The sequence below is a fragment of the Lolium rigidum genome, chromosome 1 (genome assembly GCF_022539505.1).
Source record: "Lolium rigidum isolate FL_2022 chromosome 1, APGP_CSIRO_Lrig_0.1, whole genome shotgun sequence".
NCBI classification, from domain to species: Eukaryota; Viridiplantae; Streptophyta; class Magnoliopsida; order Poales; family Poaceae; genus Lolium; species Lolium rigidum.
The window spans coordinates 229,535,844-229,556,405 of NC_061508.1; the positions used below are offsets into that span (position 1 = coordinate 229,535,844).

Consider the following 20,562-nt stretch of genomic DNA (forward strand, 5'->3'; position numbering starts at 1 on the left):
AAAAGCACGTACATCGCGACCGGGAAGGTCGCACCAGCAGCAGCACCACCACCATGGGAATCGTTGATGTCCCCCATGGTGTAGTCGGATTTGTCGAGGAAGCAGTCGAACCGGCGAAGAAGAACGCGAATAGCAGCAAGCAGTCGCGCTGAGACGCTTCCCAAAAATCTTATCGCCCGCCTCCCGGTGCAGGATCTCAACGGACGGGGTTTCGGAGGTCTGCTCTCCTGGACGGCTGTGCGCGCAGTCGCAGGGATGGAAAAGACTAGACAGTAGCACAACAAAAGGAACTTCTTCGTGAGAGAGATAGACAAGAGAGAGAGAGAGTTATGTGTATATGTGTCCAGATCTGAATTTAGGCCTCCTTGAGTGTGTCAAGAACTCGAGTCACGAAATGTAACGTGCGTGATGAGGCGGGGCGGGCGGAGGAGGAGGAGTGCGCGAGGCCTCCTTCTATTCTCACTCACTTGGAAGGACTAGAAGAGCAACCCTTATATACCACTCCAACTCTCTCCCAACTAGCAATGTGTGACTAAATTTTATCCCTCAAGGTTGTTCCTAAGCTGCCAAACGTGATGAACCTTGAGATTTCAGAAATCGTAGGCTATATGGACAGAAATTGTAGGCTATATGGACTGCTTTACTGAACTGCAGCCCATCTACATTCTTCCAAGTGAGGCAAAATAGCGGTACGAAATTTGGCCCTAAAGCGGAGCGGTGTAAATAGGCGCGGAATTCTTCCGGTGAGGTTGGAGCAGCCCCCGTGAACTGTATGCCGAGCTTGTAGAATATACCGTGAAGGTGGTTTTCAGTTTTTAATCTATGTTTTGTGTTGGCTGGAATTTATATATACCACTTGAACTGGCCCGAGTTCGGCAAGCCTATCTTCTGCTGCAGCTCACCGCCGTGACCGAGTACCCGTGCTGCTCTTGCACTTCCACTTTACGTCTTTACCACCAGCGACAAGCCCAGACAGGAGTCCGTCGAACGCCGCACAGTGCGCCACGCCCAGCGTGTGCCCGCCGGAGAGCGCCACCATGTCCTGCACGTTGAAGCCTTTGTGCTGAAGAGGTGGATGATGGCGGTGACATTGAGGAACGGGGACGCGAGTGCGATTAAGGTGTCGGCGGCAACGGAGCGAGACCACTCCACGGGTGACGGGTTAGAAGGAGAAGGCAACTGAGCACATGTCATGGCCAGTGCAGCGGGTGCCGGTATTTATCTCCGAGGCATGCATGTCAGCATGTGTATGATTGATTGTGTGTTATGACTTATGAGCAGTACTAAATCGATGAGTACAAAGATCAGAGAGAGTGATCGATCATCTTTACTACTACAGAGAGAGTGAGCGATGAGTACTAGGAAATATGAATAATGCAATTATACAAAGGTTCTCCCACGTCAAAAATCTCAGCTTGAACCAGTCGATCACGAATTCAACCGGCAGTAAGTACGTTGTCCAGGTATCGCACACGCTATCGTTAGTACGGGTTGGACAAAATCACAAAACTAATTAAACCCAAAAGAACACGAGGACGACGAAAATTGAAAGCTAAATCTAAATTCCACTAAACTGAAAACCCCGAAGACGAGACACGACGACGACCGGCAAGCTTAGTTGCTGCCCTTGCTAATGACCTCCATAGCGTCGGCGGTGGTGGGCAGTGCCGGGATGGCTCCCTTCTTGGTGGTGCAGATGGCCCCGCACGCGTTGCAGAACTGCAGCACCTCCCTCAGCTTCTCCTCGTTCTGATCAATAAAAAAAGATCGAATCGTTAGCACCATTGTAAATAAAAGAAATTAAATTAGCTGATCTATGGTTCTTTTGAGTTTCGTAGACTGAATGCTTACGTAGAAGATGGAGTCGTCCTTGGCAACATTGACGAGGAAAGACCCGACGAAGGCATCGCCAGCACCAGTGGTGTCGACGGTCTTGACGGCGTACCCAGGGACAGACCCCTTGAAATCTTTAGTGAAGTACCTGCATCCCCTCTCGCCGTCGGTGACGATGAGCAGCTTGAGGCCCTCAAACCAGAGTGAGAGGACATTGGCCTCGTCGTTGGGGTCGCCCTGGGTGAGGAAGGCCACCTCCTCGTCACTGAGCTTGATGAAGTCGGCCTCCTTCCAGATGCTCATGATGCCGTCGCGAGCAGCCTGCTCCGAGGGCCAGAGCGGGATGCGCACATTGGGGTCGTACGAGCAGAGGATGCCGCCAGCCTTGGCGGCGCGCATGGCGGCCACGTGCGCCGAGCGGCAGGGCTCGGTGATGAGCGAGATGGAGCCGTAGTGGAATACGCGGGCGCTGCTAATCAGGTCCAAGTTGAGCTCAGCCTCCGTCAGTAGCATATCGGCCGACGGGTTGCGGTAAAACATGAATTCACGCTCGCCGTTGGACTTGAGGGTGACGAAGGCTAGGGCGGTGCGGGCGTGCTGGTCGAACAGGCACCCCTCCGCGTTCACGCCGTTCTGCTTCAGGATCTCCACGAGCATGTGACCGAACTCGTCGTCGCCAAACTGCACAAACGAGCACCGATCCATCAGAATTTCAGACACCATTATTCATTGACAGAACATTCAACATTACACAGTTATCAACTAAGACAGGATGATGACTACAAAAACGATTAAGGTTAACGATCGCTAGTACTATTTGGAACTAGTGAGAGGAAGATGAATACAAAAACGATCAAGGGTATTATATTCTTTTAAAGTACAATGACTGCTTCTTGTGTCAGATATAGTAGATTGGTGTTAGATTTGGGCTAGCTGTTTAATGACCGCAAGTGCAGGTAATAGCACTCAGATCCGAGTCAGCCAGGTCCCGCTAGTGCCCCGGGTCAACATGATGCAGCCATGCAACTACGAGATTTCCTAACGTAGAGTAGATAGATCTTACCCGAGACGAAAAAAGCGGAATATTTTCTTAGCAGGTGCACTAAATTACACTGACGTGTGGGGACGGACAGATATAACAGGGACTAACACGTCAGAAAAACTACGGGCTACGATGTTGATGTTTGGAAAAGCTTAAGCAATCCTAGACAAGTCATTCAACGACATCTAATCTAAATTTCCCAAAAGTAATTGAGTGATGAGATGAATCGACCAGTGAACTCATACTAAACCATTAATCCTAGACAAGTCAATCGACGATCGGACCGCATGCAACGACGGCACGTACCAGCGAGACAAAGCAAGACAGATCTAGCAACGCGACACATCAGAGAAGGAACGGCGATCACAGCGCGTGCATACATACCTTGCCGACGAAGGCGGAGGAGCCGCCGAGCTTGGAGACGGCGCAAGCTACGTTGGCCGGCGCGCCGCCGGGTGCCTTGACGAAACCGCCCGACTCGGCGAGCGAGACGCCGGCCACGTCCGGCACGAAATCGATCAGCATCTCGCCGAAGGAGACGACGAGGCCGGAGGTGGCCACCGCCGGGGGTGCAACTCCATCACCGAGAGGCGCCATCGAAACTAAGCTTAACGAAACGAAACGAAACTAAACTGAGAGCTAGGGAATAGAGCACGGGAGTTCTGGCTATGAACGAGCTGTTGCTGTGGTTGATCGATGAGGAGAAGCGAGGGGTCTAGCCGGGGCTTATAAAGGCTATGGCCTATGGCTTGGCCTCGAGGTGATTAGGCTTATCCTCCAAGGATTAGTATGCGTATTCCGTTCTATTACTACTAGCCTAGCCTAATCACGCCCGTTTGGGCTCGGGGTTGGATAATCGTAGCAGCGCACGGGAGACTCACCTGTCCGTGGCCGACAATCCTTGGATAATAATCAGGTCGTGATCTAATCTGATCTTAACAGCGGTTATTATCTCGTCCCTACACACCGTTTAACCCAGAGATTTGTTTTGGCGCGGGCGAGTCCTTAACTGATTCTCCTTTTGTTTTGGAGCCGATCTCTAAACAGTGTTTGGGTCGAGCTAAATTAGAAGCAGAAAAGGACGCCAAAACTAGCTACGGACGATGGCTGGCTACGGACATGGGTTTTCTGCTGATGAGCTCTACTTCAATAAAAAATTCGAAAAAATATAGGAAAAATAAAAAAAATCTGAATTTTTTGTACAATAAACATGTACATGTGTTCTAATAGGATTCTAAAAATCTCCTAGAAAAGATACATGTAGTGATCTGTACAAAAAAGATAAATCTGGTTGTTTCAAACAACAAATCCAAATTCTCTAAACAGCACCAAATTTTCTTATTTTTGCATAGACCGCCAAACATGTAATTTCTCACCACAATGTTGCTTGCAGGTAGAACACATTATCGTTTTAATTGTAAAAAAAATCATATTTTTTCATTTTGTTTTCTATTTTTAGCAAAAAAAAAATATTGAAGTAGGAGCATATGAACTTGGGGTTTAAATGTGGATTTCCGCCTTTTCTACGTAGTACTTTCTTGCAATCAAGGTCTGGCCTGGATGCGTTTTGATTTGATTTTTGCAAGAAATATGGATGCTTTAATTCGATGTTGTAGCTTAGAAGTTACTTCGGTACCTAGTTAGCACCAAACAACCGCCACCAGCTTGGTCGATAATCTGGCATTATAATGTTCCCAAATCAGATCATGCAGGATGTGAGACTAATTAACCTAGCCAAGAACATGAATTAGGACCAAACAATCGTACAGATCGATGTTGACCTACTACTGGGCACAATTAGCCTTTTTTTTTTGCTCATTATCACTCCAGTGAGAATTAAGTTAGAGCTCATTCAACTCTAGAATCATCATATTTGCGCTATGATTTGTGTGAGCTTTAAATTGCTCATGGGTTGCAAGTGAGATTTTTCCGGTTACATATAAGTTGCACGACACTTGCAATTAAGATTTTGTCAGTTATTCATGGGTTGCACGAAAGTTGCAACCGAGATTTCCCAATTACACGTGAGTTGCATCTAAGTTTTGCCAATTACACATGAGTTACACGGGAGTTGCAACTCAGACTTTGTCAGTTACACATGGGTTGCACATGACTTGTAGCTTAGAATTTTTTTTTAATTACACATGAGTTGTTTGTAAGTTGCAACTTATATTTTTCCAGTTACACATGGGTTACAATTGATATTTTTTTAGTTAAACATATATGACATATGAGTTACAACTGCTATTAGGTGACACCATCTCTGCGAGAACTTAGCTAATTCAACTGACCCATAATAGCTCATATTAGTTTAATAGTCTAAAATCAGGTCCTGCCGAATAAGCATGACTAAGTAACATAGCCAAGAATTTTGGCCGCCATTTTATTTTTCAAAAGTTCTACACGTGGATAATAATCTTTCTCAAGGAATGAATTTCCACCGCCACATTCTCTTTGGCGAGGAATCTCCACGTGAAATATTATTTTTGGGTTCTGGAATCAGGTTCTTGCTGGATGGATGCAAAGTGGACGTAGGGGTACAACTTTTAAAAATTGGTTCAAGAGCGTTTCATTGGCAAGCCAATACGCAAGTTACTCACATCACTTATATTCGGTTTAGCCAACAATTACCCAATTCATCCCAATGATATTTGTTACTCCCTCCGCCTCACCTATTTTTAGACGGAGGGAGTACTACTTATTGCTCCACATGCAAGTTATTTATATCATTTAATAATTTAGCCATCAATTTTTTCACATCATACTTTTTGTCGTTGACTGATAAGATCACATCATCCTGCTATGTAATTCCATAGTTAAATTTGAAATTAGTTTCCCCAACAAAGTGAACATTTTGCCAATTATTTTTTTATTATAAGGCGCTCTTTAATATGTAACTGCTCAAGAAGTTTCTATAAACATTAGGCAACATGCATAGATTCCTCATGCAAGCCATCCACATCATAAGATTGATCGGCCCGTTTATTTCGCCGTTCATAATGTATTTTTATTTGTCACATACACATACATTTCATGTCCATTAAATTTAGCCTCTTGAATACTATGAACAAATAACTCGTATTCCCTCCTTTATTAAATACAAGGTCACTTTATTTTTTAATACAAACTTTGATTACTAATTGAGTCAATCAAATATGAGTTGCATGTCATTCCAAACTATATCATCATATGCACATTTTAATGAACTTTCCAATGGTATACTATTTTTTCAATGACATATAACATATATTTGGTTGACTAAATCATTAGTTGGCACAAAAAATGATGTGGCTTTGTATTCACAAACGGAACAACTTTAAGTTTCATGCTTATTATATTTTCATAAAAAAAATACTGGTTGTAGCTTGATGACCCACAAGTATAGGGGATCGCAACAGTCTTCGAGGGAAGTATTACCCAATTTATTGATTCGACACAAGGGGAGACAAAGAATACTTGAAAACCTTAACAGCGGAGTTGTCAATTCAGCTGCACCTGGAAACAGACTTGCTCGCAAGAGTTTATCAGTAGTAACAGTTTTATAGTAGTAGCAGTAGTGAAATAACAGCAGCGAGTAACAAAGACAGCAGTAGTGATTTTAGTAAACAGCAGGATTAAAATACTGTAGGCACGGGGACGGATGACGGGCGTTGCATGGATGAGAGAAACTCATGTAACAATCATAGCAGGGCATTTGCAGATAATAATAAAACGGTATCCAAGTACTAATCAATCAATAGGCATGTGTTCCAATTATAGTCGTACGTGCTCGCAATGAGAAACTTGCACAACATCTTTTGTCCTACCAGCCGGTGGCAGCCGGGCCTCAAGGGAAACTACTGGATATTAAGGTACTCCTTTTAATAGAGTACCGGAGCAAAGCATTAACACTCCGTGAACACATGTGATCCTCACATCACTACCATCCCCTCCGGTTGTCCCAATTTCTGTCACTTCGGGGCCATTGGTTCCGGACAGCGACATGTGTATACAACTTGCAGGTAAGATCATAAACAACGAATATCTTCATGAATCAATAACATGTTCAGATCTGAGATCATGGCACTCGGGCCCTAGTGACAAGCATTAAGCATAACAAGTTGCAACAATATCATAAAAGTACCATCTACGGACACTAGGCACTATGCCCTAACAATCTTATGCTATTACATGACCAATCTCATCCAATCCCTACCATCCCCTTCGGCCTACAGCGGGGGAATTACTCACACATGGATGGGGGAAACATGGCTGGTTGATGTAGAGGCGTTGGCGGTGATGGCGGTGATGATCTCCTCCAATTCCCCGTCCGGCGGAGTGCCGAACGGAGACTTCGGCTCCGCGCGACGGAGTTTCGCGATGTGGCGGCGTTCTGGAGGGTTTCTGGCGACTTCGACTTCTCTCCGTGCGTTTTTAGGTCGAGGCGAATAAGTAGTCCGAAGGGGGGCGTCGGAGGCCGGCCGAGGGGGCCTCCACTTCAATTGTCCTTCTGGCTCCGTCATTATTCTGGGAAAATAGGCCCTTTCGTCAAAATCCCGAGGTTTTTCCTGAAAGTTGGATTTCTGCACAAAAACGAGACACCAGAACAATTCTGCTGAAAACAGCGTTAGTCCGTGTTAGTTGCATCCAAAATACACAAATTAGAGGCAAAACAATAGCAAAAGTGTTCGGGAAAGTAGATACGTTTTGGACGTATCAACTCCCCCAAGCTTAGCTTATTGCTTGTCCTCAAGCAATTCAGTTAACAATCGAGCGATAAAAGAACTTTCACGAACACATTTGCTCATATGATGTATATATTCTCATGATATGGCTAATACTTAAGCAGTTCATAATAAGGTACATGCAAATAAGATCATCTAACAGACTATGTCAATCATGAAGAGGTACCAACAATTAATAATAAGCATCATGAATCATGTATATAAGCGGGATTGCAATGTTCATAAGAGAGTATGATAAAGTGGTATCTCGCTTGCTCGTATTTGATCGGCAAAACATAAATGCCCGGGCACCTCTGGAGTTCATAGAAAGACTAGAAGTAGTGATTGTCAAAGATAAAAGCATCAAAGTTATACCACAATCAATCATATTTTGAGACAAGCATATTATACTAAGAATAACAGTTGTGCTCTCAAGAAAGTGCTCAAAGAAATAATGGAGACACAACATAAAAGTAAAAGATTGACCCTTCGCAGAGGGAAGCAGGGGATTAACATGCGCTAGAGCTTTTCATTTGTAAAGCAGGAGTAAAATTATTTTGAGAGGTGTTTGTTGTTGTCAACGAATGGTAATGGGTACACCAACTACCTCGCCAACCGGACTTTCAAGAGCGGCTCCCATGAATTATTTGCATGTTTTTGTGGCACTCCTTCCAACCTTTCTTACACAAACCGTGGCTAACCGAGATCCTCGGGTGCACGCCAACAATCACATACCATGAAGGAGTGCCTTTTTATTTTAGTTTTATTATGATGATGACACTCCCCCCAACCTTTTCTTACACAAGCCATGGCTAACCGAATCCTTCGGGTGCCGTCCAACAATCACAAACCATGGAGGAGTGTCTATTTAAGTTAATTAATTCGGGATCGGGAATCCCATTGCCGGCTCTTTTTGCAAAATTATTGGATAAGCGGATGTGCCACTATTCCATATGAGAGTCCGTCAAAAGTAAATGACAAGGTTGAAAGCTAAACACCACATACTTCCTCATGAGCTATGAAACATTAACACAAATTAAGAAGCATTTTGAAGATTTTAAAGGTAGCGCATGAGAATTTACTTGGAATGGTTTGAAATGCCATGTATAGGTATTTATGGTGGACACTCTGGAATAACTTGGTTTTCATGTGTTTGGAGGCACGAGCAGCGTTCCCGCTCGAGTACAAGTGAAGGCTAGCAAAAAGACTAGGGAGCGACAAATCAAGAGAGCGATAGCTTGTCATAATCATGCTTGCGGCAAAATAAATTAAGCGAGGCATAAAAGTGATACAAGAACTCTGAAGCAATGTAAAGCATTGAGGCTTAATTGACTCTTGTTCAGTCATATGCATGCGTGATCATGTGCCAAGTCGATATAAATGAATTATTCAGAGGAGGATACCACAATGCCATACTTACTTATGAATAAAACAATGCAAGCAAACATCCATGACATGCTACTCATATTAATAAATTGGAGCTAATCATGAGAGATCATGAACTACTAAACTTTCTCAAATAACATATACCTCACATGAACCAACTAAGCATGCTCACATGGATGAGTATATGTACAAAAATGAAAACAAATAGAGTTCATACCAGCCTCTCACCACAATCAGATTGTCGTAGATCGTCATTATTGCCTTTTCACTTATGTAGCTTGGATAATATGAAATGAAAACCACGCTCCAGCCACCGAAGACCATTGAACTCAAGATGAACTTTACAAACTAAAGAAGAACAGCAAATATTTTTGGTGTTTTCGAATTTGAGAACAAGAACAAAAGGAAACAAGCAAACAAAGCAAAATCTTTTTGGGTTTTCTTATGGCAAACTAGCAATAGCAAATAAAGTGAAACAAATGAAAGAAACCAAGATAAGCAAATGGTGAAGAGAAACAACAGAAATATTTTTGGTCTTTTTGTGTTTTGGGAAAGAAACAAAGTGAAAGCAAGAAATAGCAAGCTAAAAGAAACACAGAAAAGCGAGATGGCAGAAATCTGCCAAAACCTGACAGCAGTACAGAAATCGATTTTTACAAAAATCTTACGTTGCTCAGTTCAAAAAGTGTTAAACTAATGAAAGTTAGATAACAACCTGGGGAACATGCACAAAAATTTTCAACTCAAAATACTGTTCTGGCTGGGCGCACGAATTTTTACGGTAACAGCCCAGAATCTGTTTTCAGGCAGCACTTCCCCAAATATCATCTTCCTCCCATTAGAAAACCACTCAAAGAGACTAAACAAGTATATACAAGTATCCAGCAATCATAATATGCAAAGAATGAGTGATGCCGGTATACCTCCCCCCAAGCTTAGGCTTTTGGCCTAAGTGGAGTTCAATTCCATCGATCCCATGAGGTAGTGTCTCCGTAGTACGACGAAGATGGATCATATTCCGGATATGTGCTAGAAGAAGCACCCGGATACGTGACGGTGTGGTCATAGGAGGTCCCGGCGTCCTCGGAGTCATGTTGCTGGTGGAAGTCTTTTATCTTCAAATGTTCATCCACCTCCTCCTTAGTGCACGACCATGATTGCCTGTCAATACTGAGCAAACCTGGTTGGGGAAGAGGAATTTCTTTCTCATCCTCGTCAGAAAACAACATTCTATAGACCATATTATCTAAAGTAGAATCAGTAGTCACAAAATGATGACTCTTCATAGCAGCAATATCAAGTCTCCTAGGGGCCAATGGCACATCATTAGGATCAATAGGAAGATTTAGATATGTTAAAACACGCAATGCAATAGTTCCTCCAAAAATAGGTCCCCTGGTAGTCAAGCGGCGAGCAATAAGAGAATCAAGATGATAAGATGTCTGTCCAGTAAGTGCAATATTCAAGAAAGCAAGATGGTAACTAGAAATATTGCTAGTATTCTCCCTACCAAGTATGCTAGTGGCAACGTAATATGCAAAATATTTAATGGCGGGGAGTTGAATGTTCCTTATCTTGCCCCGCTGAATGGTGCGACGAGTCATCATTGGTGATCCCTCGATAGAGCTCCAACAAGTCCCGAGGGTTGTTATCGATCCTCCTTGCTGTACCTACAGGGGCAATATCCAATGCACGACAAAATTCATCCAATTCCATAGTAACGGGAGTACCATAGATCTTGAATGCAAGCTGTCGGATTATATTCCGCGTTTTGGAACTGGAAGCTCTCAACAAAAATCTTGGTGAGCATGTGGTATTGCTCCCTTTCATCTCCAACGTAGGTGGCTAAGCCCGCCCTGTTGACAAGGGTGAAGAAATCATCCAATATCCCTGCATTTGTCAGAAAATCATAGCATGGGAAAGTCGAAGCATTAGGAGGCCCGTTGTCCTCTTCGGGCGCGAAGCTAGGCGCGATGACGTCCTCGTTGTACGACCGCCTAATTTGGGTGGCGGTCCTAGAAGGCCTCCCGGTGCTGGTTGTTCCCTTCTTGAACAATTCTCCAAATTTGAACTTCTTCATTTTCTGAAATTTTCAACAAACAATATAAAACTTGATTTGGTGACATATAATTGAGGGAAACTACCATAGGAACTTGCTAGAGTACTAATCATGCATCAAAACTAGTTTCTACCAATTAGAACAAGCATGCAAGCTCACCAAACATGTTACCTACAGCAGCAAAATATTCAAGATATACTCAACCAAACATAATTCTACTTGGATGGGTGGAGGAGTCACATACCAAGGAGCAAATGTGCCAAATTTCAGCAGGAAATCTGGGCTGAGCAAAGAGATCGAGAAATTTGGAGTTCTTGAGCAAAAACGCGAGTGAGAGGAATTTGGTACGAGTTTTTCGGGAGAGAGAAGGTGCTTGGGAGAAAGAGATGACAAAGTGGGGCAAGGAGGGGCCCACACCACATGGTGGCGCGGCCACCTCCTTGGCCGCGCCGGCCTGTGGTTTGGCGCCCTCTGGTGCCCCACAGGTCATCCTCTGGTGCTCCCAGGTGCCTCGTCGAAAAATAGGACCAACGGTATAATTTTCGCGAATTTTTGAAAACTTTGGAAAATGCACATTTTACGGGTATTAAGTTTATTATTACTGGCCGGGAAAATTTTTGAAATCTCAAATCAACTAAGAAACTTTGCAAATTAAAAATGCTACAGCAACTAAAGCAAGTGGAGGAAGAAAGAGATGTTGTTTACCTCCTCTATGCATATAAAAGGTATTTGTTAACAAGGTTGATCAAGTCTTGCCACCAAATAAATTTTACATAGCATATGAAGAAATAAACCTCAAATCAATCATGTTACCTTGAATTGTATTGATATGGATCCAATCACAAGAGTTTGATATTCTTCTTTAGGCTCATATATAGGACAATCGATGGTTCCAACTTTGATAGTTCTCACATGAGAAATAGTATTAACTCCGCACGCTTTTTCAATCCTTTTGGGGAAATAGACGGTGTGTTCCTTATCATCAAAATTGAAAGTAACCTTTCCTTTATTGCAATCAATAACAGCCCCTGCGGTGTTAAGAAAAGGTCTCCCAAGAATAATGAACATATTATCATCTTCAGGCATTTCCAACACAACAAAATCAGTTAATATCAAGCAGTTATTAGTAACTTGAACAGGAACATCCTCACATATACCAACAGGAATAGCAGTAGATTTATCAGCCATTTGCAAAGATATATCAGTAGGTATCAACTTATCTAAGTAAAGTCTCTTATAAAGAGAAAAAGGCATAACACTAACACCGGCGCCCAAGTCACATAGAGCAGTTTTAACATAATTATTCTTAATAGAACAAGGAATAGTAGGTATACCTGGGTCGCCCAATTTCTTTGGAACTTTGCCATTGAAAGAGTAATTAGCAAGCATAGTGGAAATTTCCTCATTGGGGATTTTCCTTTTGTTAGTAACAATATCTTTCATACACTTTGAATAAGGAGGCAATTTAATAGCATCAGTCAAAGGGATTTGCAAGAATAAAGGTTTCATCCAATCACAGAATTTATTATAGTGTTCCTCTTCCTTTGATTTTAGTTTCTTAGCAGGAAAAGGCATTGGCTTTTGCACCCAAGGTTCTCTTTCATTACCATGTTTCTCAGCAATAAAATCTTCTTTAGTGTACTTTTTATTTTTAGCATGCTTTTCAGGTTCTTTTTCAACCTCTTCTTTATCAGGAGTATCATTCTTATCATTATCTTCACTATTATCATGTTCATTACCACTTTCAGTTTCAGCATCGAAATAGAAATACTATTAGGATCATTAACAGAGTTCGAGAGGATTCTACAACATTTTTATGTTTCTTTTTCTTTTTCTTAGAATGAGCTCTAGGTTTAATGGGTTGAGAATCTTGTTCAATTCTTTTGGGATGCCCTTCAGGATATAGAGGATCCTGGGTAGAGACACCACCTCTAGTTGTTACTTCATAAGCTTGTTTTTCTTTAGCATTATTTCCTAACAAGTCATTTTGCACTTTAGTGAGTTGATAAATTTGAGTTTGAATCATATGAAAATGTTTAACAAGCATCTTAACATCATTGGAGGTTCTCTCCACAATATCATGCAATTGACTAATAGCTTGAGAATTTTCCATTAGATGATTCTCTACTCTCATATTAAAATTTTCTTGCTTAACAATATAATTATCAAACTCATCTAAGCATTGCGCAGGAGGTTTTGAATACGGAATATCTTCCCTAGTAAAGCGTTGAAGGGAATTTACCTCAATCATAGATGAAGGGGGAATTATCTCACATATATCTTCTATTGGAGGTAGATTCTTCACATCTTCAGATTTAATACCTTTCTCCTTGAGAGACTTCTTGGCTTCCCTCATATCTTCATCATTCAATTTAATTAAACCCCTCTTCTTCACTATTGGCGTTGGAGTTGGTTCGGGCGTATTCCAATCATCATAATTCCGGCCTATTTTAGCCAATAATTCTTCAAGCGTCGTCTGGAGTTCTTTTCCTGAAAACACAACCAGCACAACTATCCAGGTATGCCCTAGACTCAATGGTTAGTCCACTATAAAATTTATCAAGTAAATCATGCTTTTCTAAATCATGGTCAGGCAGAGCTCTAATAAGAGAGCAAAATCTCGCCCAAGCCTCGAGCAATTTCTCTTCATCTCCCCGATCAAAATTATAAACTCTCCGCAAAGCAGCATGTTGAGCACTAGCAGGAAAGTATTTCCGAAAGAAAACAGACAAGCAATTATTTTGGAATTTTAATAGAACTAGGTGGCAAACTATTATACCAAGTTTTAGCGTCATCCTTTAATGAGAATGGAAAGATTTTAGCAACAAAGTAAGTACGCTTCTTAACATCATCAGAAAACAAGCTACTCAAAGTAGATAACTCAGTCATGTGTTCAACAGCACTTTCTTTTTCAGTACCACAAAAGGGTGTTTTCTCAACAATAGCTATATGAGATAGATCAAGAGAAAAATCGTAATCTTTATCCCTAATGTTTATAGGAGATGTGGAAAATTTAGGATCAAGAGACAGTTTATATCTAACAGTATGTTCCGCAAGCAACTTTTTAATTTTTCTTGCATCAGTAGTAGCATGGCATTTTTCAATAAAATCATCATCAAGTTCCACATAATCTTCATCAAGATCATCACTAGAGTATTCAAGTTCAGGTGAATTAACAGGTGTAGTAGCATCAGGAGTTTCAGCATTTTCAATTTGTCTAGACCTAGCAATTTTAGCATCTAGAAAAGTTCCCAATGAACCACTATCATCAAGCACAGCAGAAATATTATCAATATTATGAGAGTTTTCAGATTCAGCAGAAGTACCAGCATTTGAAGCATGTGGCGGTGAAACAAGTTTATCAATCACGAGATGGTGAATCAAGAGCAGCAGAGGTACTCAGAGTTGTACCTTTTCTTGTAGTGGATGGTAATATGGCGACCTTAGTATCGCGAGGTTTACCCATGATGGAGAATTTGCAGCGAACAATATCAATCCAAATGAACTTCCAAATAAAACTATGCTCCCCGGCAACGGCGCCAGAAAATAGTCTTGATGACCCACAAGTATAGGGGATCGCAACAGTCTTCGAGGGAAGTATTACCCAATTTATTGATTCGACACAAGGGGAGACAAAGAATACTTGAAAGCCTTAACGAGCGGAGTTGTCAATTCAGCTGCACTGGAAACAGACTTGCTCGCAAGAGTTTATCGGTAGTAATAGTTTTATAGTAGTAGCGATAGTGAAATAACAGACAGCGAGTAACAAAGACAGCGGTAGTGATTTTAGTAAACGAGCAGGATTAAAATACCGTAGGCACGGGGACGGATGACGGGCGTTGCATGGATGAGAGAAACTCATGTAACAATCATAGCAGGGCATTTGCAGATAATAATAAAACGGTATCCAAGTACTAATCAATCAATAGGCATGTGTTCCAATTATAGTCGTACGTGCTCGCAATGAGAAACTTGCACAACATCTTTTGTCCTACCAGCCGGTGGCAGCCGGGCCTCAAGGGAAACTACTTGGATATTAAGGTACTCCTTTTAATAGAGTACCGGAGCAAAGCATTAACACTCCGTGAACACATGTGATCCTCACATCACTACCATCCCCTCCGGTTGTCCCAATTTCTGTCACTTCGGGGCCATTGGTTCCGGACGGCGACATGTGTATACAACTTGCGGGTAAGATCATAAACAACGAATATCTTCATGAATCAATAACATGTTCAGATCTGAGATCATGGCACTCGGGCCCTAGTGACAAGCATTAAGCATAACAAGTTGCAACAATATCATAAAAGTACCATCTACGGACACTAGGCACTATGCCCTAACAATCTTATGCTATTACATGACCAATCTCATCCAATCCCTACCATCCCCTTCGGCCTACAGCGGGGGAATTACTCACACATGGATGGGGGAAACATGGCTGGTTGATGTAGAGGCGTTGGCGGTGATGGCGGTGATGATCTCCTCCAATTCCCCGTCCCGGCGGAGTGCCAGAACGGAGACTTCGGCTCCCGCGACGGAGTTTCGCGATGTGGCGGCGTTACGGAGGGTTTCCGGCGACTTCGACTTCTCTCCGTGCGTTTTTAGGTCGAGGCGAATAAGTAGTCCGAAGGGGGCGTCGGAGGCCGGCCGAGGGGCCACACCACATGGCCGCGCGGGCCCCCCTGGGCCGCGCCGCCATGTGGTGTGGGGCCCTCGGGCCTCCACTTCAATTGTCCTTCTGGCTCCGTCATTATTCTGGAAAAATAGGCCCTTTCGTCAAAATCCCGAGGTTTTTCCTGAAAGTTGGATTTCTGCACAAAAACGAGACACCAGAACAATTCTGCTGAAAACAGCGTTAGTCCGTGTTAGTTGCATCCAAAATACACAAATTAGAGGCAAAACAATAGCAAAAGTGTTCGGGAAAGTAGATACGTTTTGGACGTATCATAGCTCGTGGGCATCGTTCTAGTTCTCAGAATAGAAAAGGGAACTTGAATGATGGTTCCAATGCTTATATATATTTCTCGCCTATATATCATCATCCATTAAATTGGAGAACTTGCAAAAAAATTAACTTTTTTGGTGCAAATTTTGCAAATTAAAACTTTCTATTTCAAAGTTTCCAAAATTTTGAAATAATTCATGCATGTGTCGATTTTGAAGGAAAACTACGTCTGTACGGCGTACACACAAAAAGAGAAATTTGAAATTTCTATTTCTTTATAGTATCCTTTTGATATTTTGTCATTTTCATGTAGGTCATATACAATCGTATTTTTTCTTAAAAAATTGCAAAAGTAAACATCAAGATAATGCTTAAATGCAAAAAAAAGTTTTACTTTGAAATAACATTTTTCTAAATTTTTAAAATTACGTCCACCTAGATTTGGGTTCCCATGGTTGCTTTCGCTTAGGTCGTGTACAATGAAGGAAGACATGTCTTCTCTTAGTAGTCCACGTCATCTAGAGAAGACGATGAATATTATTGCTACAATGCATTATTTTTTTATTATCATCTCTTACAATAATTGAAAATTAATTATTTTTAGAACAAAATTGTGTGGCTAAGGGAAGACAAGTCGTACAATGGAGAAAATAGTTTTCTCTTATTTCATAAGAGATCATCCCCTAAATAAGAGAAGACAATCTTCTCTTTCTTCCTTCTCCCTCCTCCAACTAAGTGTGGCAAACGTAAGGGAAGGATGACATCATCCTTATGTCCAGACGTTCCTGTTCCCATTAAAAACGAGGCACCTGCGACGACTTCGTCAATCATAAAATCGATATGCCAACTTAATTTTTGGAGGAGCACACAGGTGTAGGGTATGCATGTCTAGGTTTATAGAGGTGAGTGTACGTGAGCGTCATTGGTATTGTGTTTCTCAAAACAAAAATGTCAGCCACTGTTAAATCTTCTTACCAAGATTCTTGCACATGGGCTCCTTCCCTGCCTTATCTTTATTCTACCTCTACTCTCCTCATTGGCATATTCTCCCTACCCTCGCCATACCACGCAAGCCCAACTAAAAAAATATTGAGAGAGCCCTCTAACCCACCTCGCTGGAGTCAAGGCCAATGCAGCGGCGGAGGAGACACCGAGTCTAGACTGAGGTGGCAACAGGATCGACACGGCTGGCTGAACTCCGCTGAGGAATAAACTTTGGGTTGCACCACGTGTCACTCGCACAGCATGCGTGCTTCCCTTTACGAAGGTTCTTTTTTTAGAGATTTGATAGAGCGTTTATTTTGATTTCCTTTTGTTCATGTTGGGGGGCACCCTTTTCTAGACCATCATGGGCCGGATTACTGCGGATTGGGCTGGTCTAGCTCATGCCTCCAGCATGGGCCGAAGGCTCTACAACCCAAACTTATATAAATCAAATCATGAGGCAAGGGTGGTGCTATATGCCACCCTGGTTGGCCCCTACGAGACACCGCACACCCCAGGCGAGAGTGCTGGGCCGGCCCAATATTCTCTCTTTTCGTTTTTTCTTCTGCTTTCATTTATGTTTCTGCTACAATTTGAACAATATTCGGATTTTATAAAAATTTGAATCTAAACTTTTTAAAAATTAGAAAAAAATTGAATCTAAACATTTTTTTCGAATTTCAATAATTTTCGAGTTTCAAAATATTTTGAACGAATTTCGGATCTGAACTTTTTTCAGATTTGAACAAATTTGAAATCTGGACTTTTCTCAAAATTGGAACAAATTTTCAACTTGAACAAATTTCAAAGTTGAACAAATTTCGAGTTTGAACAAATTTCAAATTTTAATATTTTGAACATTTTTCGAATTTGAACAAATTTCAAAGTTGAACATATTTCGAGTTTGAACAAATTTCAAAGTTGAACAAATTTCGAATTTGAACAAATTTCAAAGTTGGACAAATTTCTAGTTTGAACAAATTTTGAATTTTAATATTTTGAACAATTTTCGAATTTCAACAAATTTTGATTTTGAACAATTTCAAATCTTAGTATATTTCGAATTTCGATAATTTTTTAATCTGACCCGGTTTTAAGTTTGAATATTTTCGAATTTTAATAATTTTTGAATCATAACAATTTTTGAATCTGAAACAGAAAGAAAACAGAAAAACCAACAGAGAAAAAACAAGAAAAAAAAAACAGGAAATGAAAGGGCCAAAATTCCCGAAAACGCGAATTGGGCCCGGCCCATACGGGGTGTGCGGCGCTGGGTATACACCGACCTGGTCGGTGTATAGGAATTGCCTGAGGCAACACATCACAATAAAATTAAGAAGTTGAATGGAGGTTTTGATCTTGCGGGTACTGGAGTCCTGATACGTGAGGCGAGAAGTTTAAGCATACTGCGTTTTGATCATGCAGATTTTCTTTTCTGTCGCCCTGGTTGTAATAAAGTGGATCATAGCCTGGCACATTACGGTTATCAGGCTAGTGTCCCTTCATCTAGCTGGATGGATGATCCTCCTGAGTTTGTAATCGGTTTGGTTGTCAGCGATATTGTTGGGCAACAAGTTTAGTGGAATACAATTTCCATTTTTTTTTAAAGTTCTCAAAAAACAAAAACAAGAAAACTAAGAAAATGTTCGTTCAGGTTCCCCCCTGACAAGAAAGGTTTTGCACCCCATATCTTGGCTGCATGTGTAAGAACATATGTTTTGTTTGATATATGGAGTGTGTTACACGGTTGTAGTACAATCCATTTATAGAACAAGTACATCAAATTATGCATTATACATTGTTCCTGTATATTTCACTTAATTTCACCTTATTATATCCTGTACTAGTGCCATGCACATTTATTGGCAAATCACCCAGCATCACACATCGACAAAGTATAGTGTTCACACGCACGACAGTAGATAGTTACCTTATCATTTCAGACGAGCTAGTTTGATTCTTATGACGACGACGCCTGTGCATACTTAATTTACCAGCGGCCCGAGTTGACGACCCTGCACGATTTCCTGACCTCGCCATGGTCGCCCTCCTTGAGGTCGATCTGCCCCATCTTGAGCATCCCCTGCTGGAACGCGAAGAAGAAGTACCCCGGGTTCATGGCGAACATGTTCACCAGCTGCTTCGTCTCGGGCGACTCGAACAGCGTCTGGTCCGAGCTCAGGAGGCCCCTCCTCTGCTGCAGCTCCTTGAAGTAGACGCCGTCGAAGGCCGTGCTGGTCCGGTCGAACGTCGCCGTGGCCGAGTCGCCCCCGCTCTTGCACGCGGCCGCCAACGACGAGCCCAGGCCGGAGTCCAGCGTCGCCGTCTCCGTTGTGAGTCGGGTCTTGAACGCGGCGCAGTGCGCCACGCCCAGCGTGTGCCCGCCGGAGAGCGCCACCATGTCCTGCACGTTGAAGCCGTGGGTAGCGAAGAGGCTGATCAGCGACGAGGCGTTGAGGAACGGCGCCGGGAGCGCCGTGAAGGTGTCGGAGAACACCGAGCGGGACCCGTCGCGCCGCCCCGTCGGCACGCCGTAGTAGGGGCCTCCCGCGAAGAGCACCGCGTCGCGCGCCGCGAAGGCCAGCACGTCCGCGCAGGACACCACGCCAGGGCACTGCGCTTCCAGCATCTGCTTGATCTTGTCGATCACCTCGAACCCGCGCAGGCTCTTGTTCGCCGGCGCGTCCTTCTCCGCCGTGTTGCCCGCCGTCGAGTCCAGAAGAACCGAGGCGTCGCATCCCTGTTATATACGCATGTCGCGACGCCATAAACGACAGATCAAACATGAACATGTACGTACGTAGCATGAAGCAGTCAGTTGACACACGCGTACCTGGACGAAGCAGTCATGGAAGTGGAGCCGGAGGAGGCCGGCAGCGAGGGTGGGGTCGCCCATCACGGCCTCGCTCACCACGTTCCGGACGATGTACTCGGCGAAAGGACAGGTCATGGCGTAGTAGTCCATGCTCAGCGCGGCGGCGCCGGGGGCCGCAATGGCGACGACCACCTCCACGAGGATCAAGAGCCTCACAAGGTCCTTGGCAGCGCCCATTGCCGATCACTGATGGATGCTAGCTAAGTTTTTTTTTTTTCTTGACCTGATTCCTGATCTGAGGTGATCGATGGCAGTCAGAAATAGAAGAAGAGTGAGGGCTGAGCTCATGCTGTGGAGTGCAGCGGGTGCCGGTATTTATAGCCGGAGCGGCATGCATACATGCACATGTGCATGATTGATTGATTGGATTATGTTCGACCTAATATCCTTTCACGTATGTAATGGGTTTAGTGCAGTACATGGGTGAAACCAAAAACAGGTCACTAGCAGAGAGTGTGAGTGATCGCCTTCTCACTATAAGAATAATACAATGGTCTAACTAAGTCAAAAATCGCAGCATGAACCAGTCAACCATATTTTCATATTTTCGTACTCCCTCCAACCCATAAAAGAGATCTTAGATTTGTCTAAACTTATTTAAAATATCGCTTGTAGAACCGAGGGAGTACACAACAATCGACTGCCGAATTTTCCTTTTTACACAGGTCCACAAAATTATTTTTTTTCTAAAAATGAAAATACGCGTGAGCATGGGACATGGATATGTATATG

General features: G+C 42.8%; 2 protein-coding genes across 2 annotated transcripts; both read right to left on the minus strand.

Annotated features, from left to right (window-relative positions):
* Positions 1-1,614: 1,614 nt before the first annotated feature.
* Positions 1,615-3,472, minus strand: LOC124683282 (fructokinase-2-like). Its single transcript, XM_047217837.1, has 3 exons — positions 3,260-3,472; positions 1,852-2,514; positions 1,615-1,749 (listed from the first exon to the last, which is right to left on the minus strand). The coding sequence occupies exons 1-3, from the start codon at positions 3,470-3,472 to the stop codon at positions 1,615-1,617; spliced, it is 1,011 nt and encodes a 336-aa protein (XP_047073793.1).
* A 15,295-nt stretch (positions 3,473-18,767) lies between these two features.
* LOC124683283 (peroxidase 47-like) lies at positions 18,768-20,095 on the minus strand. Its single transcript, XM_047217838.1, has 2 exons — positions 19,789-20,095; positions 18,768-19,695 (listed from the first exon to the last, which is right to left on the minus strand). The coding sequence occupies exons 1-2, from the start codon at positions 20,005-20,007 to the stop codon at positions 18,946-18,948; spliced, it is 969 nt and encodes a 322-aa protein (XP_047073794.1). The 5' UTR covers positions 20,008-20,095; the 3' UTR covers positions 18,768-18,945.
* Between the last annotated feature and the right edge of the window lie 467 nt (positions 20,096-20,562).